Source organism: Aphelocoma coerulescens (genome assembly GCF_041296385.1).
Source record: "Aphelocoma coerulescens isolate FSJ_1873_10779 chromosome Z unlocalized genomic scaffold, UR_Acoe_1.0 ChrZ, whole genome shotgun sequence".
In the NCBI taxonomy this organism is placed as follows: Eukaryota; Metazoa; Chordata; class Aves; order Passeriformes; family Corvidae; genus Aphelocoma; species Aphelocoma coerulescens.
The window spans coordinates 12,134,183-12,158,303 of NW_027184085.1; the positions used below are offsets into that span (position 1 = coordinate 12,134,183).

Sequence of the window (24,121 nt, forward strand, 5' to 3'; positions counted from 1 at the left end):
ATTATCATCTCTGTTGGTTTAATGCTAATTACATTAACGCAAATCCCATAATTTCTGGGAACATTTATAGTTACAAATGTTGGACTTGCACCATCCAAAAGCTGCTGACTGGCAAAATGATATCAGTTCAACCAGTGAAAATTGGGCTGAATATTTGCATGATTATGGTTTTGCAGTTGGTTTTTAATAAAAATCACTTTGATGTTAAGAGAAATTTCATACTGAATAAATACCATAGATAGGTAGTAATTTGATTGCTGAAAGTAGATACAAGTCTACTAAAACGAATAAATTAAATAAAAACATTACTGTTCCTTTCTGATTTGTGCATGATGACATTTTGCAACGTAATGTTTGAACTGTTCTGTAACACACTATGAAACTGTCTGCTTATTAAATGTTAGTAACAACTAAAATTGACAGTAATCTTAAATCAAATCAAGAGATGCAGCAATTTCAAAAAAAAATCTGCATTATCTACCAAAAAATTATTGGATTGTAATTCAAGTTCATGAATTGTATTGTCCTTAGGGGTGCAACTATTACCGGTTTTTGCAACTGGGCAACAGTAACAGATGCATTTAAATGTATAGTAACCTATAGGAACATAGTTGCTTGAAAAACTATCAAGGATACATTCAAGCTACTAAATCTAAAGCAGATCATATTTCAGAATATTTTGTTTCAAATCCCCACATGGTGAGAATTATATACTCTGATAGAGCCCTATGCAAAATCAGAATTATCCTGCAAAATGAACTGCTGCAAAATTCTAGGATTTTCTGGCTGGTGGAAGTAGGTGTAGCTAGGAACAGGGAAGAGGGAAAGGAAGTGAAAAGTGTGAGAAATCCTCTTGCCTTTATTCTTGGTTGGCTGATGCTTACAATATTTTCAGTGTAAGAATTTCTGTTGTACTAACCTGACATGAAAGTAATTCCCTAGTACTTGCTCTGTTGAATCTTCTTTACGTTGCTTTGTGAAGAGAAAGGAAACATAAAATTTTGTGTTACTTCTTCAGAATGTATACAGGGAGATAGAAAAGTTTGAGAAGTCTCAAGTGGCAGGAAGTGCCTCTGCAGTACACGGCCGGGTGACTGACAGGTAACATTTGGATATTAAATTGTTAAGAATAGGCAGGATCCTACCTCAGGTGTCTGCTATGTACACAGCTACTTGAAAAAAGAGTAACGTCTCATTTAGTTTAAACTGTGATTATCCTTTGAATGAATACTGCACTAGCTATGATTTCAGCTCCAACACAGTTGCAGTGTCTTTAACTTACCTTTAGTTGTAGTAGGGATGGCTCAAACTTCCTTCTATAGTTTTTGCCCTGTATGCAGCAAGGCCCAAAATGCATCTTTTTTTCTGTTCGTTTTAGTCATAGGGTCTGTAGGGTCAGCTAGCCTTGCAGCAAAATGGGAATGGTTGTGAATGTACATACACAGTAATATATTTCAAAAGGAAAAGAAGTAACTTTTCTCCTGAAACTTATCTGCATGTTGATTTATTTGTGAATAGTTGCAAGTAATTTTCATTCTGTCACCCTTAGTGATATGCATCCCTACTCAGAAGATGTGACACTCATGCATACTGCTATGGATATTTCTGGGTGTAAACCTGTGATTAATAGCTTCAAAACTGCTCAGAGTGTCTCGCTATATTCAGGAGTGACCCATCTTTCTTTGGCATTTTGTGAGCCATTTTGACTTCCTGTTTCTGCAGAATTTGGCTTCATATTGACAAAGAAACTAATGATTAGTTGGCTCAAGTCAGTGCTGGAATCTTCCTCTGGACCTAGTGGACACTGTGGGGCACAAGAGCATCAAGAAGTAGCCACAGTGCCCACAGAATGATGTTCTACATTGGTTAGACTTGCACATAAGTATACAGGCATCTCTATGAAAAGACACTTAAGAACATTAATTCCTATCTTTCTTTTTTCAATCAGTGATATGCAAGAATTATTGGAAACACAGAAGTTTCAAGAAACAACTCTAGAAACTATACCAGAGACAAGAACTGAGCTGTTAAGTATTTATTCAGATGACGAATATATAAGGAAAATTCAAAAACGTGTAGAGGAAGATAAATTTGCTAGAGAACAACGAGCAAAGAGACGACAAAAAATGCTCGTGGATCAGTTAGCAGCACACGAAGCACAGGAGGTGGGAAATTGTATGCTGAAGTACATAGTCCATGTGCAATTAATTAGTAATCTAAAATGTGCTTATAAATATAAAATGAGTACTTCTGGAAGGCTGAATAAAATTTGAAGGGGATAAAGGGACTTATATATGCTTATGTCTGAATACCTCTTTTGTGTCAACTCTTGAAAAATATGGAAGGTTGGCTGTTCTTCATCACCACCCTTCTGTCATACTTATAAACTTTGAAGGATAAAATTAAGGCAGCAGAACAAAGATTATTAAAAATCCATTGTAGACCTGCCTTCTTTTCTCTGCCCCTTCCCTCAAAAGTTGAACATCCTATGGTATCAAAATGTATACTGGTTCTAAAGAAGACACTTATTTAAAAACATAAAACATGGCATTCCTTGTTTGAAAACCTGTATTTACAAATGTGTCATATGAAGGTTTTGGTCTGGACTGATGAATTCTGAAATGGTTGTGCTGGGTGATATGAAGAATCAAAATTTAATTTGCAGGTCAGAGCTTTGGCGTTTGATGTGTTACTGAATAAAAGATATGTCTCTGAAGAATGTCTGCATTGTGTCCAGAAATGAATGTTGCAGGTTATTCTATTTTAATCCTGTCCCATAAAGCACAAGGATTTTAGGATTCCTCTTCATAGATTCTTCCTTTAAAGAGCAGCTTTTAGATTACTGATTTCACAGATCTTCTGTTTTTTAGAATGGTTCTATCAAAATACAACCTTATAACTTACTCATTTTTTTTTATTTTATTTTTGGTTATTTTTTATTTTAGTATTTCCCTGTGAGTCCTTAGTTTAGATCATATGTGTTGAACATTACATAGCTGATCCTATTTCCACTGCTAGTAATAATAATACTAACTATAGTAGTAATAATAATAGTATTGCATAATAGCATTTCAGATGTGTAGCATCTCTGAAAATGTGACTGTTGCATTTATTTATTTATTTATTTAAGCCTTGACATCTAATGTCTGGAGATTTTTGGAAATATTAAGAAAAAGTTTAATTTGTTGGGGTAAACATCTAGAAGTTACATGCTTCTCAGTGTCTATGTCAGACATATATTTTTGAAAAACACCTGTAGTGGCTAAGACCAAAAGTCCATTTCTCATATATCTCTGAGGTCTCATTCAAAGAGATTTTACATTATGTTCTTGTTGATATGCATAGGCCATGAAGAAGTTTTGCAACCCACTTACCTGAAGTCACTGCAGACCCAGAACTTGCTCTTTAGGCACTCTCAGCTCTTGCAGCCCCAGCAGTGTGGACCAGTGGTTCCAAAAGCCACAGCTACCAGTCTGCAGAGCACTTGGTGGATACAGCAGCTGAGTTCCAGAGCAGCTCCAAATCAAGTAAAAACTAGCAATAGTGTTCCTAGTTTTCCAGGAAGAAAAATCAGCTTTGATGTAGGAACAACTGAAATCACAGATTGCAGGGACTAGAAGGAAAGACAAATGAGCATTTGACTGAAACAGTAATGTGACCATATCAGAGAATCTATTTAGTGGTAATTTGGTTCTAAATTAACAGAGGAAAACCTGTTTTGTTGGAACTTCGTGAGATTTCAGAAATTAGGTGTTGACTTAAGAGAAGTGGGAAGCAAACTGAGGTATTTTCTTTAAAAATGGATGAGTTTACAAATTAGTTCAAAATTGCTTTTTTCTTCCATTAGATATTGAACCGGAAAGGGTTTGCTGACTGAAATTGCAGCAGTTTCTTACCTATACTGCATAAACCTTGAACACAGCATGGAATCATTTAGAGTCAAAGGAATTTCATCCCTTTAGAGTGCTGTGTTTTGTATCCATACTTGTAAATGTTTATTAAAAGAATTTTGTTCAAAATCTCTTTTTTTGGTACACTACAAGTTGGAGCTTGGGAGAGAAAATACTTTGCAATTACATGACAGTACTCTAGGTGGAGCACAGCATGATGGCAGTCAGATTTTCATAGGCAGGTCCTGAAAGTATTTGACAGTTGTATGGCTTCTGAATCTTTATCTCCACCATTTCAACACATTATTGGTGATTTGTACTTGTTATTTTCAATGCTCTGTTCAGATTTTGTCTCTCAGAGTTAAAAAGTTATCAGTTGTAAGCTACTATCAGCAATAAATTGAGAAATTGAAAATGGGAGGAGAAACTAATTGTTACTAGCTTATTACTTGTCAATCAAATAGATTTATGTATGCTAAGCTCTAAGTTTTGGTCATAAAATTTATGACCACACAGCAGCACAGGATTTTTTCACTTGTATGTAAATCAAACAAGGAAACAGAAAAATAGAAGAACATGATATAGTAACTATGTATGAACAACATGAAGCATAAACACGTTAATGTTTGGCCACTGGATGCCACTGTTGTCTTAAGTAGGTAAACTAAAGAAAAGGTGTTTATTATGCTTTCTTATTAGTAATTTTTCAAAGTATTACTAAGATGCCCCATTTGTCATATTTATGATTTCTTCAAGCACTTCAGAGTTCACTGTGAAGATGTTTACGTAAAATGTTAGGTCAAAAACTTTTACTACAAGTTTTATTTTGTGTCTTTGTAAGTTCAGAAGTTTCAAAACTTACCAGCCTTTGGCTTGAGTGCTTTGTGCATTCCTTTTTGTATGAAAGAATAGCTACTAATGCTTCACTCCCCCATCCAACCATCCAATGAGGATCCTTTTTGAAACTATGAGTTTGGAGTTTGGTGTTCTGAATCCTTACTTATCTGATGTGTAGGTTGAATTGCCTTCTCACTATTTCTTGTTCCTCAAAAATTTCCTGCTGGCTGTTTTTAGGCCTAGTGATCATGCCAAAGTATTTGATCACTTAAAATATCAAAGTTCTCTATTCTTTTAAAAAGAGGAGATCTGTTTTGGCTGATGTGAAGTGTTCTAAAGGAGTATCTTCCAATTTCCTTTTTGAAGAGCAAATTCACCTAGAGAAGGTGTTTTAATTTCTCACTGGACCAACTGTTTGCACCACACAGTTGATGGTTTGACAAATCACCACTCTTAGGGTGGCTCCTTCAGTTCTCTGTGAATAAGGATTTTAACATCCATTTTCTGCTGGTGAAGGGTTATTACTGCTGCAGTAATTCATGGCTGAGGGTAAGCAGCAACTAATGAAAAAAATGAAGGATTTTTACTTGCAATAAGAAGTAAATTGTGTAACTTCTGCTCTTCTTTGAAATCTTAATTGAAATACCAAGTATAAGGAAACAGTGTCTAGAACTGAGGCAGCAAAGGGTACTCATACCTCTTGTTATTGTCTTGAGTTCATGAATGTAAGAGGAAATGGACAAATTAGCTCTTTGTTAGGCAGTACTATTGGAAAATTTTATCACCTGAGCTATATCAAATGATACTTAGAATGAAATTGTTGTGATTGCATTGTTTTCCATTTCAGTTGTATGTATGATAATTCCCTCCATACAAAAATTATTTACAAACAGTATACTATGGATAAAGAACAAGACACATTTGAAATTAGATCCTCATTTAGTGAAAAGCTTTCTAGAGAGATCATATAGCATCCAGGTGAAGGACTCTATGATTAAGGCCCAAGATGAGTGCACATTTGTCACTAGGACTATCATGCAGTGTCATGAGATTCAGTGCTAGGAAAGGGGAGTTCAAAGCCCACATTTTGGCTAAAATAAGAAAAATGTTAAGACATTTTTATATCAGCTTAATATTTTCAAGTCACCAGAATTTAATTGGAATGTACTTTCTTCCCAGCAATTGTGAAGGGAAAGGAACTTAAAAAATATGGAAAGAGATTTATTTGTTTGTTTGTTTTAAATTGGCTTCACCCCAACATCAACATTAAATATCTAAATTATTTAGAAAGTTCTTGCTCTTAGTGTTGCAATTACAATAGTCATCCTTTGCATTAGAATTCTATTACAGGTGTCCTGGTTGCATTGTGTAGGACAGATCTAGACCTTGTTATATTTATCATCATAATGTATATATCATATGCAATCAAGTTGGATTTTCCATTTATAGGTGAAGTTACATAATGTGTTTTGCCCTCTCTGTCACAGACAGCTGATAGAAAATAGAAGTGATACTTCATCTTGGTGTGTTTTGTTTTTAATTTTTTTAAATTACTACGAACTGACTTTGCTTGTGCCTCTGTTTTTAGGAAAATGAATTTGAAATCTTCAAATCAGATCCCAATATAAGTCCTTAAATTTGAATACATTTCATAGCAGTTTTGATGCATCTGAAGCAAATATTTCATCTAGAATTCCTCTGTAGCTTTCGTATTCGGAATGAGGCTTGTAAGGCAAGCCGGTGTTTTTGCTTAGGACTCAAAAGGAGTTTTGGGCTGCGATAGTGAGGCAAAACTTTTAGTTAGATTAAGCATTAGTTTAGATACCAAGAACAGTCTGGAGAAGTGTAGCAGTGAGAAGATACTATTATGTTTCAAGAATACTTTGAAAAATAACAATTCACAGCCTTCAAAGTGTCTGTGCATACAGACCATGTCTCAAGCAATGGTTCAGAATGATTTTCTTTTAGTACTGCATAGTGTATTCTATTCATGTCCCAGTGAGAACACTGGAACTATTACCCAGAGGTCCTGTATTTTGCTCTGTTCTGAGTTCTTCCTCATAGTCCTAATCTGCTGAATGGGGAAGAATGGAGAAGATAATTACCCAATTCCCCCAAAAGAAGGACAAATTTCGAATCTGTAGAAAATAGACTGCTTGAGGGTCCTGTAGATTTTTTTTTGAGAATGGGGACTGGTGAATAACAGGGTTAAATTAATGATTTGAGGAAAGGGTATATCTTCAGGCAAGAAGCTGTTATTTGAAATATGCTGCAGTTTCTTTACACACAGGAAATAACCACATTAAAATGGAGTTAGTCTGACCAGATGTATTTTTACTGGGTATCTCAGTTAAGACATATTTTGAATTCTTACATAGTGTGTGAAAATTGTACTAATAAACAAATATGAACATTGTTCTGAATTTATGTTCTGTATAAGCAAGTGAGTCCTGTCATATGACAGCCATCCTATTTCTCATATTAGCACTGATGAGTTTTATAGGAAATAGTTTATAAATTGTGCTTTGTGCCATTATTTTTTTATCTTTTAGAAGGCTTACCGGGAGGAGCAGCTCATTTACAGACTAATGAAACAATCTCAGCATGAGCGGAGGATTGCTGCTCAACTCATGCATATTCGGAATGAAAAAGAGGTGCTAAGGCAAAACAGAATTTTCAGGGAAAAGCAATATGAAGAAAGACGACAGAAGGAGTTCCAGGAAGCTCTCGACAGAGAAGCGGTAAAAGATTGTTTGATCTCTGAATTGCTGCAGGAGTGCTAGAATGCCCTCATGTTACAAAATAGAATCTGTGTTGTCAACTGTTAGACTGCAGGACTTTCCTAGGGACAGGATGACTTTGTGATAAATATATTCTTTTATCTGAGTTCAAAGGTACAGCTATAAGCAATAAGCATGTAACTGTAACTGTAGGACTGAGTGCATTTTGTACTGTGTTAGAAGTTTAGGGGGATTTTGCAGGGAAAAGGAACAGCTAATCTACCTGATCTAGTGCAAGGTGTGCCTGCGATGGCAGGGGGCTTGAACTAGATGGCCTTTAAAGGTCCCTTCCCATCTCAAACCATTCTATTGTTCCATGGTCCTGTAATTAGGGATAAAGCTGAGCAACTTAAAGTCTGATTTTGATTTTTTTCTTCCATACTGATTTTAACTTTGTAGGAAAACATCTCTGTGTGCTGAGTTTAAAAGGCACAGTCTCTCAGAGGCAGCAGGACAATAACCTAAGGTCTTGTTTTGAGATTCATGTTTGTAATTTCATTTAGATATGATCTGTTAAGGTCTGTTTTTGACAAATGCTGGAGTAGTTTCACTAATGAGTGCTAATTCCTATTTTGAAGCTTTAAGTTGATAAAAGGACTTATAATTCTGTGGAAAACTGCCAAGTGCTATGCTCATAGTAGGCCATAATGTAATATTAGAAATTTTATTTTTGTCCTGTCCAAAACAGTCAGCAGCTCCAAATCCTCCAATGCAGCTGGAGTCCTGTGTAATCAGCAGCTATAACTATTGATTACATCACCTCTTTAAGTATGCTTTCAGCCACCACCACAGGAGGTGGTGATGGAGCACACCACCACAGGAACTACTGGTAGTTTTCTACCATGACCAGGAATCTTTTAAAGATTGAACAACACCAATAATATGAAATTATTTGAAGATCAGAATCTAGTAAGATAAATTACATGTTCTAAATGGGTTGTTACACTGAAAGCTGCAATTTCACTGCCCTCAAGGACTGAATATGTCTTAATCTGTTTGTCATAAAAGAAGTAATGGGTTTCTCCTTTATTTTATTCTGTTTTAGAAAGCAAACAAGTGGGAATTTATAGAGTGAACAAAAATTTTTAGACTCGTTTATGCATTAGTCTGCCTTCTGGCTGTGCAACTCTGATGAGGATCGAGCTGTTTTTGTTTCTTGAGTTAAGTGAACAAGTTCATTTTCATTTTCAGGACTGTGTACCTCTGCCCTTCCATTTTCATTGCTGTCTCAAATTTTCTCCTTAAAAACAATTCTAGGCTCTTGCAAAACAAGAAAATATTTATAATGAAGAACAAATAATCAGAGAAAGAGAACACCATAAGAAAATTGCTGCTGAAAGAGCTCAGGCACGCTATAAAAAGCATTATTCTATATGTTGGGAAATGATAGACCAAATCATTGATTTGTCGGCAAAAGTAGGAGAATATCGTCAACTGACAAACAAGTGAGTATGTAGCTGCTAGGCAAAAATAACAGCTGTTAGGTAGCTGTTAGTCTGCGTTATTCAGGCTGGTTTAAGCATCATAGCAAATTATGTAGTTTCTCAGATATTTTACATGGCAGCTGCAATTAGTTTGTATGCGAGAGTGGTGACATTACTCTCATGTGAGGATTCACTGGTGTGTAGTACAGGGTGAACAAATGCTACAGCCTTAGCATAATTTCTTGAAAACTCAACTAACTTGAATTCTTAGGAGACCAAAATCCACTAGTGCTACGACTTGTAAAACTGCTAGTTTCCTTTCTTGTTACCAAATTCCTTAGTTAGAATTTAAAAACTGAATGGTGCTCATCTCATTCTAGACTGTTCCACTAACCCTTTGTCAGAGTAATACAAGCAGGATGAATTTCCCAAGATAGATAAACCTGCCTGGACTGTCCAAAGCATAGCAACTGAGCCCAAATTCTTCTGAGTTCTACATGCTATGATTCCATCTTCTGACATGCCCTAATTGCACAGGATTTCTGAGGTGGTCCTATAAAGGCAGTAATCTCCAAGTGCCTCTACAGTAGAAGTATTTCAAAAACCATGGAATGGGGCTTTATTGCTGTGGTTCTTTCATTAGTATTCAGTGATTTGACTATGGGGTTAGACTTACTGTATTAGAAAGTATGCCAGAATCTTACTGCTTTTTAGTGTAATTGTATGTTAAAATAATAAAATTGTAACCATGTGAAATACACATGGTTATATTTCATGGAAATTATATCATTTCAGCTTATTTAGTATGTGATAAAATGGTCAGCCTAGGCACAGTTTAGTGAAATTACTAGCTAAAGAAAAGGTTTAATTCATATAATTCTGAATTAATTTTGATTTTGAGGAAAAATATTCTATAGATTTTTGGCAAGAGGAGGCCTTACACCAGAAAAGGAAAGAATATTTTGGGGCAGGGAAAAGTAGCTGTAGCGAAACTGTTACACACAGTTTTGGCACAGCTCTGCCAGCCAAATATTGTGTGATGACACATTTATGAAAACACTGAAGCCTTCAAGTGCCTACAGCTGTCATAAAAGTAAACAAGCACTTATAATGGCTGTAATAATTACAGGATGCATTATAAACTATAACTAGTTTAGCATATGCTTGTTTCATGATTGGGATTCTTGTAAATTTGAATACACTAGTGTCAAATATCCAACACTCTAATTTTTGGTTGAAACCTCTTTTTTTTTTTTTTTTTTCCTTTTTTCTGCAGCCGTGTTCCGTTAAAACTGATGCTGGATTGGAAGGAACTTTTTTTAAATGGAAAACCAATATATGAACAAGCCTCAATTCAGCCTTTGCCAGATGAACCTAGGCCAGAACAACTTGTAGAGCTGAATAAAATGAGTCTGTTAGATGAAAAAGATTATGGTGAATACAAGGTACACCAAACTGATAAGGCATAATTGGAAGATAATACACCTTGCTTTTTCATAATCATAAACTTTATGTTGTGATCTTGCATTTTGTTCTATTACTGGTTTCTAATGTCAAATTTAGACACACATTTTCTTTTCATTGCCTGTTTATATGAAAACTGTATTTGATGTTAGTAGCAATTATAATTCCATTCTTATATATAACCTTAACTATATTTCTTGAGTTGTAGGACCAGCATGTTAATTGCAATGCAATGAATTTTCAGCTAATTGGAATTTGAAGGTACAATTAATAATACCAGATTTGAAAATGCAACAGAAAGTAACCAGTAAAAGCAGTAAAATTAAATAGTGTATATGTTACAAAACCTGAATTCTTGAATTCAGCAACTTGATGTGACAGTTCTCTAACAAGATTTATTGGTTTGAATGATCCATTTGTTTTAAGATAGTAATGTTTTTTCAAATTATTAATAATGGCTGACATTTTTCTTAATCTTCTGTTAGAATACAAGTAAATATTTTTCAGGGTACATTAAAACTTTACTTCAACTTTTCGATACTTTGATGTAATTTCAAAATTGAAAGATTAAGGATTGATGTTTCTCTGTTAATATGTATTGTACATTTTTTTCAGAATTATATTAATGATTATATTAGTTAAATCCCATTACATATTTAGACTTCTCAAATAGCCTGGTGAGTAGAATGTAGCAAAATCATGGCAAATACCCAGTCTTTGTCTTGTTGGTAATTTATAACTACAATATATATTCGCTTTTTATACACAGCCTGAGCCAGTTGGTACATTTTCTGTTGCAATGAGTCTAGATGTTCATGAGTTTCTGTGATGAATGCCTGACAGCTCAATTTACTGTGGCTTCAATTTTAACAATTACTTTTCTGATTTATCTCTTTATAAGGTTCTGATTCACAGCATACCAACTCATGTATGAATTTTGTGATTATTTTCTTAGGTGAAAAAAGGACTATACACAAAGTCAATAGGGAGGACAGAAAAGACAGACAGGCAGGAAACAGTGGAGAGCACTAATGAAAAATTAAGTTTTTCAGTCATATTTTTGTTTATATTATGAAGCCTCAGTAGTCCTCTCTAACTGTAACATCACTGAAGGTCACAAAAATTTATTGACACTTTTAAAGCCTCTTTTTTCCTTCCAGGCTATTTCAAATTATTTAATATTTGATTTGTTCCCAGATGCTATTAGTCTTATGCCTTTCTGAATCATTATTCATCAAAAGCTGGCATCATATGACATGTAAAATTGTTGGCACCAGTTCATACTTACATCTTCTAAAAACCTAAGTGAACATCTAATTCTTTCAAAGTATTGCTTCTAGATAAAAGTTTATTGACAGGCCATTCTGACAACATTTATGCTGATATTCCTAGTGCTTATGAAAAAAGCTCAGGACAGGCAATTTGGCATCTCTCAAGAATACTGTGCTTACATTAGTAATACCAGCTACAAGTGTCAAATATATTTGATAAAATACAAGAAAATTCAGTGTGATCAGTCCATTGCACATTACTTATTACATTTTATTTTTAGAATATTTTTTGAAACTGCCATGTTATAAGATGTGCCTAATCACTTAATAAGTTCATGGAATAATCCAAAACCAAGCATAGCATTATTAATTTCCAGCTTCATCCAAAAATGTTGACTAGGAGTTATATAACTCCCGCCTGGATGCCAGAAAATTTGTTTCTAACAGGTAAACTATTTTACCTCATGACAGATACAGTCTAGCAGTCTTCTGGTTAAAAGAGCAAGATAGCTGAAGGGTGGGGGAACCCATTCCACTTGGAATTAATTTTTCCTAGGGGTCTAATAGAATTTAAAACAACTGATCCATCCCTACCTGTATGTTTAAAGAAAAATTATTCAGATAGTGCAAAGATTGGGGCTTTTTAAGGATGTCTGTTCAATTGCACATGAAGTATGTTTCTGAGATACGTTAGAGAGGGGATGTTGCGCAACTCAAAAATATTTTATTTGTTTTTACCAATTAAAAATAAGTGACTTTAAATTTATTTTAGGCTGATAATTAAATTGTGTTTTTCTATCTAATATGCATGTGTTCAAAATCAATATTGATCAAGTTCTACTAGTAGAATCTATGCTGTGGCAATACATGATTCAGGTAGTAAATTCAGGGAGAGGTTGCGTATGGTGCCTAGAACGAGTTCAAAACCTTATGTTTCAATAGAACTTTAGAACTGTCCATTTCTGCTGATGGTGATGAAATATTCAATATAGAGAATGACACAATTGTTTGGGTTTAAAGGTTTGTGAAGGTCATTTGCATTAAGCAGGGCCAGCTTCTGAATCAGGTCAGGTTGCTTAGCACCTTGTCTGGTCAACTTTCAAGTGTTCCAAGGATAGAGATTCCAGAGACTCTGTGCAATCAGTTCCCATGCTTTACCAGTCTCATTGTGATCTGTTTTTTTCTTCCTTTTTGTCCTGCTTGGAATGTTCCTTGTTGAAACATTTGACTTTGCCGTCAACACTGTTGTGCACCCAAAATGAAGTGACAAGCTAGAATCTAATTTGAAATAGTATTAGTCTACACATCTTTCAAACAGCTGTTTAATATCCTCCAACCAAATAAATATTAGTGCAGGACTAGTATTTTTCTGCGTACTAAAATGTATTTTAGCTTCTCACAGCATAAACTTCAGGACATCAGGACTTTCCTAGGGCTATAAGATGCAAAACTGGTAGAGCAAAAGTACAATTCTGTGTTCCGTTCTTTTGACTACATCCTTTCATTCTTATCTTTCTTCCAGTGTGATTTTCAGTAAAAACATCTTTACTAGTAAAACCTAGGAAATCATACAACTGATAAATTTCTATTGATCTCAGGGTACATGAACTGGAAGTTTCTACTCAGTATCTCCTTCCCTTAAAGGTGTTTGTATTGTTTTGAGCTGTTGGCTTTGGTTTGATTTTTTTTTCTCTCTATTGAATGTGTGTTAGGCAAATACATGTATTTGAAATCTTTGCTCATGAAATTTTCAGAGATTTAAATGTGGTACTGGGCAATAATGTTGCCCAGTTTTAGAACACAGAATATTAGGATAGTGGATTTCTGATACAAAAATCTGCTACTGATTAATTCTATAGTATTGGTGAAATTATTTTTCATGTTTATGGAATTAGAAAAGGGGTTATAGGAATCTGTATTAAATTTGCACAGCAAAGTTCTGGTGGCAGGGGGCTGCTGGAAGCTACCCCCCCATGTCCAACTAGCCAATGCCAGCTGGCACCAAGATGGACCCATCACTGGCCCAGGCTGCGCCAACCAGTGATGGCAGTGACACCTCCGTGATAATGTATTTAAGAAGAAAAAAGGTTTTTATGCAGAACTCAGAGAAGAGAGGAGTGAGACAATGTGAGAGGAACAACTCTGCATATACCAAGGTCAGTGGTGAGATGAGGAGGTGCTCCATGTGCTGTTGCTGAGGCTCCCCTGCAGCCCATGGAAGCTCATGCTGATGTAGAAATCCATCTGCAGCCTATGGAGGACCCCACACAGGAGCAGATGGGTGCCCAAAAGAAGGCTATAATCCTGTGGGAGCAGGCTCCTGGCAGAACCTGTGGCCCCTGGAGAGAGGAGCCCACGCTGGAGCAGATTTACTGGCTGGACTTGTGACCCCACAAGGTGTTCTGGTTTGGCCAAATTTAGAAATGTATCCTCTGAGAGAAGGCACAACCACCCCTCCCCCACCAGGTTCAGGAAAAAATAAATTTTCCTCGAAGGAAAGTGAAGAAGATAAAACTATTTATTTACCAAACACACGGGAAAAGGAAAATAATGCTAAATAATAAAATCTTTTGCTGGGAGGAAAAACCTGGGAAAGTGTTAGAGGCCTCCCTTTGGTCTCCTCGGAGCTGGGGCTTGGGCCAGGGCCAGGCCCTCTGTGCCCGGTGGAAAGTCCTCCCGATGTGCTCTGAGGTTGAAGCAATCAAGCAGTCCAGTAGAAACGAGAGAAAATCTGAAATTCCAGGGAAGGAAAAATTCAACTCTCAGTCTCTCTCCAGAGAACAAAGCAGCTGAACCACTGGCCAAAAAACTGTCCTGGGAGCAGCAAGCCGGGTGCTTCCTCCCTCCCCTGCCGCAGTGGGGAAAACCAATTGCTATCTGTGTGTGACCTTGAACAAGCTGCAAATTGCTTTGCAAAAGTTTTGCTCAGTTTTTTCCTTCCCCCTCTCAGGGTCAGTTTAGAGGCATAGAAAGGCACAGGAATTAATTTCTGGGCATAGGCAGCGATATGGGATACACATCATAAGGTCACCCCAAGACACAAGGGAACCACACTGGAGCAGTCTGTTCGTGGGGGACTGTACCCCATGGAAGGGACCCAGCTGGAACAGCTGATGAACTGTAGCCCATTAGAAGGACTCAGGTTGGATATATTGGTAGAGGACTGGCTCCTGTGGGAAAGACTGCATGCTGGGGCAGGGGAAGTTCCTCTCTCTGAGGAGGAAGCACCAGCAGCAGAAGCATCATGAGGAAATGGTCATAACCCCCATTCCCTGCTCTCCTGCTCTGCTGGGCAGGAGGAGCTACAGAATTTGGAATAAAGTTTAGCCTGGGAAGGTGGGAGGGGTGGGGGGAAGGTGTTTGTAGGATTCGTATCCTGCTCTGATTTTGATTCATAATAAATTCAACCGATATCCCCAAGTCGAGTCTGTTTTGCCCATTATAACTGGTGAGTGATCCCTCCCTGTTCTTATCTCAGATCATGAACCTTTTGTTATATTTTCTCTATGGCATCCATCCAGAGGTAAACTACCACAGAATCTATGAAAATGTTTCTATAAGTACTTGTCTCTCAACTAGTTATTAGTGAATATCTATAAATGTTTAATGATTATGACATAATTAAAGGTTTTAACTAGGTTCTATTCTAAAAACTGTGTTATTATTTAATACTATTCAAATTTCATTATTTTATGTATTTTGTTTGTGTATAAGTGCATATATTTAGAAAGATGGAAGACAAGACATATTGAGATTTGCTAATTTGTCATTTATACAGAGTATGACAGGGGAATGGAGCCCAACTGAAGAGAACAGTGAAAACAAACCTCCTCTTAATAATAACATACTGGGTCATGTGCTTCATAGACTGATAGAGAAGTTTTATCCTCCAAAACCCAAATCTTCACCTGAATTTCCTTCATTTCCCATCAAGGGATGTATTTTGGGAAAAATGTTTAGTGGAAAAACTACCTGTGCAAAGTTTATTGAAAAAGGTAGAGGTTGTTTGTTTGTTTCTTTGCCTAAAATTCTTTAAAATTTTTATTTGTTAAAATCCCACTCTTACAATGAAAATTGCTTGGGCAAATCCTTGCATGACTAATTCTTGAACCTCAGTTGCCTCTGTATTCTGCTGGGGTTGGTTGCATGTCATTCCTTTGTTATATTCCAAAATAAGATTAGAAACACTGGAACTTGAAAGTAATATTAATATTGTATTGAAATGTTAATACTTCATTGAGAATTTGAAAATGCTTTTGGTAAACTTCTTTGGAGATAATTTGTTTTAGAGGAGACTAGCAAGACAGCTATGTGATTGTTGATACATATTATGAAGTAGTTATGGAGAAGACATAGTGGAAACAATGTACATTAGAAGCCCCAATGAAATAATTAATTTAACTGCTTGTAATAGTTTCTTTGTATGTATGCTCAACTCAAATTGTAGCTATCTAATATTTTTGTGTATTAGTTTGCAATATTCAGGTGCTATCTGTTGGTACTCTGGTTCAGGAGGCCATTGAAGCTTTTCTTCAAAATGAAATGGTAACTGAACACCACGTGATTTCAGAGGAACCAAAGAGTTCTGGAGAACAGAGTGAGGTAAGTATATTTCCAAATTTTGATCTTGGCTCTAACTGGTAGATGGGAATGAAACATGTAAGAAAGAAAACATGCTTCAATTTTTTTACTCAATTTCAAACTTAATTCTAAGTTTTGACAGGTAAGACTGCAAGAGTCATCTTGAATTGACAGCTTGTTTTTTCTGTAATATGTAGTTTTCATTCTAATCCACTTCCTGTCATAATTGATACAAGGTCCAGGAGAACTTACCAAATTCACCACCAAATCTTCTAGAGGAACTCCAAACAGAAACCAACACAGGTAAATCTTTCTTGCTGCAGACTTTCCTGTATGTCTCACGGCCTTGGGATACCTCAGTCTTTTGCATGTCCCAGAAGACATTTTCCCCAGCCTTCCTTTTGCTGTGGAGATACCTGTATAAGCCCTTCTTGTTACCCTTCTGCCTTGACATAAGACAAGGCCTTTTCCCCATGAGGACAGTCAAGTACTGAAACAAATTTCCTGTAGAGGTAGTGTTGTCTCCATCTTTGTAAGTTTTTGAGGTCACACAGGGTAAACAGCTGAGAAACCTGGTATAACCTTAAAACTGATGCCACTTTGAGCAGAAGGTTGTACTTTAACTAGATAACATCCCGAAATTGCTTCTAACCTGAATTACTTAATGGTCCTATGATCCTAACAATTTTATGTACCTTCTGTATTGATTTGTTCAAAGAACAATATCAAGATGTGTACTTTTATTCTTTATCTATAGTAATAAATTTTATAGTAATAGAATCATTAAACTGTATTTTAGAATCTATTTTAGACAATTGTCCTGTTGAGAAGGATCCATCTCAGGAAGAATTTGAATTGGATGACAGTCAGGATGACCTACCCAAGGTTAGTAGTCCAGTTTTAGTTTCTACTTTATAAAAAGACGTTAGTTAATATGGTTAAGTTAATTAAATGGTGCCAGTTTTTCATCATTCTGAATTACTGACCTCAATGCAAGTATTTTCTGTATGAAATATGAAAAGAGCTTATTGTGAAGATTTATTCCTCTGTATGTTGTTTAGAGTTGTACATTTTGTTAAAATTCTATATTTTCTTGTGAAATACCACATTTACATAAGATGTGGTATTTTCAATGACATTTCTGTGTTAGCAAAAATGTATTCTTGCTTGCTGCGGCCAAGCAGATAATTCATCCCATGACAAGGTTCCATTTTTTTTTGTTAAAAATGCTTAATTCTACAGTGATTTCTTTGGCTTACTTCCAAAGCTAAGATATAAAAGAATCCCTGTAAAAGTAATGAATTTATATGCTGCTGTATGAAATCATCAGTGGTAGTGGAAATCAGAATAAGCTTAGAACCAGAACACTTAATTTTAATTTTTGGTCTTCATATCCTTCATTTCTTTATCTTGTTTCTTTCATCATTTTTATGTGTGTAATCATGGAAATCAGCTGGAGATTTCAATTAAACTAGGAAATTTTTACTATTAAAACTATTCTCTTTAATAGACCCCCCAAATATTGCATATTAATAAATAAAAGCCACCACCCCCAATATAAATAAATAAATAGTACTTAATATAAAATGTGGAGTAATTTCAACAATGGCTGTTATGAACATTCTGAGCGTGTATTGCACTCTTCCACAGCTATCTGTACGTGCCCAGCTTGGTGCTGCATCCCAGAAATGGTTGAAGAAAGGAAAAAGTGTTCCTGATGAATTACTAGTTAACATCCTATTGGAAGCTATTACGTATGAAATTGTGTAGATACTTGGTTTTGTCTACTCTTGTTTGACAGAAAAGTGTCTCAACTACCCTGATGTGCAGTTAGCACTTAAGTTCCTACATGAATATCTTTTAAGTTGTATTACTCCCATTAGTATACTGTAAGTTATAAAATAGATTTACCTATTTATTACTTTAGCACCGAAGTTATTTGAGAAAACTGAAATTATAGCTCTGAGCAGTCTCTATAGAGTGGTTTTGAAAACTTTATTTATCAGCAAAAATTGGTTTTTTTCTGATTTTTTTTCACTTTGATTAGACTCGATGTTAATTTTTCTGATTTAAAATCCGTTACTTCATAGTTTAATAATGTCTGTCATATTCTTTATTCATCAGGAAATTTAATATACTGAGTTAAGAATGAATGATGGCTAGAGCAAGCTGTTCTTTAGGTTTTATTATTAGGCTATCAATTCACTGTGTAATTTTGGTTCTTCATTTCCTTGTAGCCAAATACCGCCAGGGAAGGGGTGGATTGTGGAAGGGTTTCCAATGACAATTAATCAGGCAAAGCTATTTGAAAAATCCTATACAGGGATTGATGTAGAAGAAAAAGATCCAATTTCTGAAAAGGTGTCCCTTGCTATAGATCCCAGAGTCCCTAACAAGCCTGCTCCTACCTCACCTGCATTTGATATATCTATATTATTGGATCTTTCAGACAGTGTGGTACTGAAACGCGCAGCTAATGTGAAATGTAAGTTTACAACTACTATTAACAAGGTAAAATGACAAGCAGGTATCTGTAAGTTGTACTTATTAATGCAAAATAACATTACTGGGCAACATCTGTATATCTCGCAGTATCACTTTTGTTAATTGTGCCTTGATTACTTCAAAGTTATTTCAGATACTTCTGTTTGTTTCAGTCTAAGGCACATCAGCAGTGTGCAAGTGCATGTGTATATGCTTTTTAGTATTTGTACTGAATTCTCACTACAGCTGAGGTGGCACAGTGGGTGGTAGATATCACAAAACAGCAGCTGGAAAAAGCACAAGTTGTAACAGATACAGAATATACTGTATTGCAAATGAGTGTCTGAATAGTATTTTTCTTCAGGATACACACTTGGAAAAAAGGAAATCATGAACAGAGGGATGTGCCAATATTCATTCCCTGAGAGTGCAGCATAAATTTGTACTGCCTTTGTCTTGTCTTCAGTTAGTCAGTGAATGATCAGGCATCAAAATCAGTTCTGACCAGCCAAGGCAAAGGCATCAAAGGCTTTTTGACAGCTGCTTCACTTCCAGACCACACATTTTAAGACCTTGGTGAAACAGAAGTTTTTTTAATGAGTATGTCGTGTATTATCCAAATTACAAGGAGATTCTTTGTTGTTTTCACTGCAGTGCATAGATGGCAAATAGCTTGAATTAAAGCACCATTTTCATTTAGCTTTTATGTACAGGGAGGCGTAAGCATGGGACAAAATCTTTAGAGCTTTTGCTAAAAGTCTGGTGAGGATAAATATACACTTGAAACTCTTGCTAATTTTAAGACCTTGTGCTGCCAAAACACTTGGAACATGTGGTGACATTTAATATAATCTCAGAAATACAAATGGAATTTATTTCATAAGATGCAAATGTGATGATAGAGTCAAAAAAAACCAATTAAAAAATCAGAATTCTTTTAAAATTGCATATTTCTAATGAATTAAAGGCTTTTGAAAATTTAGAGAAGACTCAGAAGAGACAATACCTTGTCTTTTCATGAAGTGAAATGTCTGCTTGTTGTGAAAAGTAGATACTTTGGATGAAATTGGTAAAATATCTTCTAACTGGTAGAGTAGGTAGGCCTGAAATAGTCTGCCCACAGGAATGCTTCATCTCTTCAAATGGAGGCTTCTATGCCTGAAAAGCATTCATCAGAAAATTTTAGTGCTATAATTGGCTATGCACTTAAACAGAGGAAGAGGCAAGTCAGTGTCTTAGGTACTTTGCAGCTTAGTTCTATATTTCTGTGATGTTCTCTGACTTTTCCTTTCTTTTAGGCAGTTTACTACCCAGCATTTAAGTGAAGAAATTTAAGATCAAGGAACACTGAATTTGTTCTTACGATTATCTTAGTTTGGGTGAATAGCTATCTGATCCTTGTTCAATATATGCTTATATATGCATTTTTCCACACAGTAGATAAAAGAAAGGCATCTCGGGCTGAACAGAGCAGCGATCAAAACTCAGATGCTGAAATCTTAGAGGAGAAGATTGACTTAGCCAGGGAGCAGGTGCTGCACAGGTGTGTTATATGAGGTACCAAAAAGTTGCTTCAGCCAGGTGTTTAGACATTTAACTGATCTGAATCTCATATGTGGTCCAGGCCAATACTGATACGCTTAATGTTAAGAATTTACTTAGACCTTTCTATAATGTGGGGCCTAAAGGGTATTTTCATTTTCTGCACAATATAAATCATCCTTGAAAATAAGAATTAATATGTTTTGGTTTTCCAAGATATTGTTCCAAGGAGAATTTAGTTTTCAGGTATATATTGCATTAACTATATGTATATATTCTGTGTATACATATGTGTATCTCTATGTGTACACATATATCTGAGGTGTGTCACATATGATGTGACTGCCCTTGAGTGAAATACAGTTGATTTGAGTTAGAGATTTTATGAAATGGTATTTTCCACTTCTACATTTACAAAAAACCCTTAGTTTTCTAATTTTAATTGAACCACTAGATGTTTAACTTTATACAAAGAGCAAAATCAAGAACAACAATTCTTGTTTCTGAATAGTCAATACTATTAACTGTTTCAGACTATTACATTACCTATTATTATTGGTTTAATTCTGATATTAGAAATTAAATATAGGTTGTGACATGAAAGAGTAAGAAATACATGATTAGTTAACAATAGAATTTTGAATTTTTTCCTATATTTAAAATGAAGGGTTCAATATGGATGGAGTTGTTTAAGTATTAAATTAGATGGTCTGCTTTTTCTTTCATTTTTTATTTTAGAAAATGTCTGATTTTCCATTAGTTAGATTTTAATTTTATGCATTGATATGATTTTTGTAGAATTGCAGGCTTTCTAAAGACATGGCCAAAATTAGAGAAATGGTTTTCAGTCCATCAGAACACTCTAGTGAAAGTAAATGCAGAGACAGAAGAAAGTCTCGTGTGTGAAAGAGTGAAGGAAATTATAATAGAAGAAATTGTGAAAAATCAGAGTACAAGTAAGTTTTCGTATTCTTACTTGCTAGAACTCAGTAATAAAAGACTTTGTTTTTATATTTAACACTAGTAATTGCTATATAAAACTACATGTCAACCTACATTTTTGCTGCCCCTGAAAAAATCTGAGGATGCACCAGTTGGTGATAACTTCACCAGAGCCCTGAACTTTTCTGTTGTGTTTTTACCATTTTAGAGTGTATGGGCTAATTTCACATAAAAAACTAAAGCATTAGATTCAGTCCTTTCTTCCTGGTTTAAAAATTACAGCTAGCATCTTCATCGTATGGGATAGCATAATTCTACAAGAAAGTCTAACTTGCCATTATCAACATAGAGGGCTTTATCAGTAACAGCATAAAAATTTGGATAAGTAGAAGTGGTTTTGACATTTAATTTTGGTACATGTTTATTTGATTTTTCCTTCTTATCACCCAGAAGGAAAGAATCGTTTAAAATAATAAAAAAAAAGAAAAAAGATGAAGCATCCAGGGGGAAAAATGCATCAAGTAAACCAGCAATAGTGACCTCTAAATAACCAGGTTTTTTCATAATTATTATGAGAAAATCTTCATGTGTCTTCTACCACCAGAAGAAAAAAAAACCCAAACTTGAAAAGCACTCTTAACAGTAAAAGTTTATCCCACTACTTCTGTGCAAGGTTTCTAGTTCATGAAAAATTCTTGGAAATACCACACCCGAGAGAAAATTGGATGGAGGGGTTTTTTTATGTGCTATATTTTATGTGTGGTATATAAGTAATGGCACTGCTAGTGTCAATAGCAAAATTTCTACTGTTGCAAATGGATTGGAGATTTTCTAGTTAGAATCCAGCTGTTGTATAGAAGTACTATAAGGGTTATTTACTCCCTAAGGAGAAATAATACCTGGGGTCAATTATAAAGTTTAATTTAATACTTATGTTTATAGCTTCCAAACTGTCCTTCACTATTAGGTTCATATAAGCAGAATAGAGAATCAGGTTGGTCAAGCATGTTCTCCCTTTGGTGAATCCATGCTGACTATTCCTGATCAGCTTCTTGTCTTCCATGTGGGTGGAGATGGTCTCTAGAATGAGGTGCTCCATCACCTTTCCAGGGATTGAAGTGAGGCTGACTGACTGGTAGTTCCCTGTGTCCTCTTTCTTGCCTGTTTTGAAGACCAAGGTGACATTTGCTTTCTTCCAGTCCTCAGGCACCTCTCCTGATCTCCATGACCTTTCAAAGATGACCATGAGCCCCCTGGCTATGGTGCCCCACAGTTCCCTCAGTAGTCGGGGATGCATCCTGTCAGGGCCCATGCATTTATGGATGTCGAATTTGTTTAGGGGTTAACTAATCGAATCTTCCTTGAGCATTGCTGATTCCATGAGTATATTTTTGATGGACAACACCTAAGCAATGAAACAGTGAATCTGTTCCATTATTTTGAACTGTCAGAGTAGCATAGATATCTAATTCTGTTTATTGAGACTTAAAATACATTTGGAAGTACTAATTCTACATTCATATCAAGGGTCTGTGGAAGAAATAGCACCAGAAGAAGAGGTTTTACCAGTTACAGATGAAGAAGAGGTTTTACCAGCTAGAGAAGAAGAAAAGGTTTTACCAGTTATAAGTCAGCCTTCTCCCTCTCCCGAGACACCACAGCCGATTGAACCAGGATCAGATGAATGGATTTATGTAGATGAACCACTTCCCCAGGTACATTAATTCATGACTGAAAATCTTAATATCAAAGTATGTATTTTTATTATTATTTAATGCATGTCCTACCTAAACCTTTTGCATCGTTGCATGTTGTTTTCTTCAATATTTTTTAATAAAAGGTATGCTATTACTTTTTAATAAATATGCAAAAAACAGTTGCTACTAAAATACATAAAATAAGGAATCATGCTTTCAAATTTAGATTTTTTTAAATTCTTTGCAATTATGATGAAAAACACAGCATTCAAAATAATAATACTTTTTATTATTATTAAATACTAACACAAACTTACTAGATCACTTTTCTTTCTCTGACAAGGGTAAATTGTGGGTCTCATACAAAGAGTAATAACAGTGTGCACTAATCTTTCTCCTAGTATATTTTTTGTCCTAATATGTTTTCCCCAAGTAGGTCTTCTCAGATTGTAGTGATCTGAAATTTAGGGGTTTTCTGAAATGGCTGTATATCTGCATCTTGTGTTTAGTAGCTTTGAATGGACTTTTCTTCCATGAGTATATTTTTTGGTTGCTTTAGTAGCTTTTTGAAGTCATTTACTTTTTATTCTCTATGACATAGCTTGTATAATTATGTTAATTCTGAAAAAGTATTTCTGTTTCTTTGCTTTAAACTGTGATCTTTGCTTGGATCATTTGGTGACCCTAATTCATGGTGACCCTAATTCATATATTGAGAGTTACAATGAATAATAATTCTATAATCAACCTCTGAACGTATTTAAAATGTGACAAGCATCTCTTAAATGTTCATTTTATTTAATGTCACTTTTATTCTCCAATCCAGTTATAATTGTTCTAGTTCTTCTGTAAATTTTTTGAGATGACAAGCTAGGACTGCATGCAGTTTTTGAGATGCAGATTTTTTAAGGGTGGACAATGATGGTTTGAATTTTGTTCTGTAATTGCTTTCCTAATGCTTACCAGTTTTCCTTCTTGACTGCAGTCAGCTCACATATGCTGGGTTTCCTCTGGCCATGGTCTTTATTTACATTTCATGACAGTCAGTCAGTCAAACATCACTCTTGCAACACTAGACAGTCAGCTTAGATTTTTACAAGCACAAACATTTATGAATGACCAAATTTTCATACTTCAGTGCCCACTCAGTATCACTACGTATTTTGCGAGCATATCCAAAACAACAGATGCTAGAGTATTCTGCTGGAA

General features: G+C 35.4%; 1 protein-coding gene across 1 annotated transcript in view; it reads left to right on the top strand.

Annotated features, from left to right (window-relative positions):
• Positions 1 to 24,121, top strand: part of SPEF2 (sperm flagellar 2) — a 78,176-nt gene that overhangs the window by 12,148 nt on the left and 41,907 nt on the right. Inside the window, exons 5-18 of the mRNA XM_069002123.1 lie at positions 1,019 to 1,101; positions 1,949 to 2,165; positions 7,280 to 7,468; positions 8,765 to 8,952; positions 10,208 to 10,376; positions 15,445 to 15,661; positions 16,138 to 16,268; positions 16,484 to 16,550; positions 17,047 to 17,132; positions 17,898 to 18,001; positions 18,485 to 18,732; positions 20,169 to 20,274; positions 21,072 to 21,229; positions 22,743 to 22,930. Coding sequence (XP_068858224.1) covers positions 1,019 to 1,101; positions 1,949 to 2,165; positions 7,280 to 7,468; positions 8,765 to 8,952; positions 10,208 to 10,376; positions 15,445 to 15,661; positions 16,138 to 16,268; positions 16,484 to 16,550; positions 17,047 to 17,132; positions 17,898 to 18,001; positions 18,485 to 18,732; positions 20,169 to 20,274; positions 21,072 to 21,229; positions 22,743 to 22,930 — 2,151 coding nt within the window. The remainder of the gene's footprint in view (positions 1 to 1,018; positions 1,102 to 1,948; positions 2,166 to 7,279; positions 7,469 to 8,764; positions 8,953 to 10,207; positions 10,377 to 15,444; positions 15,662 to 16,137; positions 16,269 to 16,483; positions 16,551 to 17,046; positions 17,133 to 17,897; positions 18,002 to 18,484; positions 18,733 to 20,168; positions 20,275 to 21,071; positions 21,230 to 22,742; positions 22,931 to 24,121) is intronic.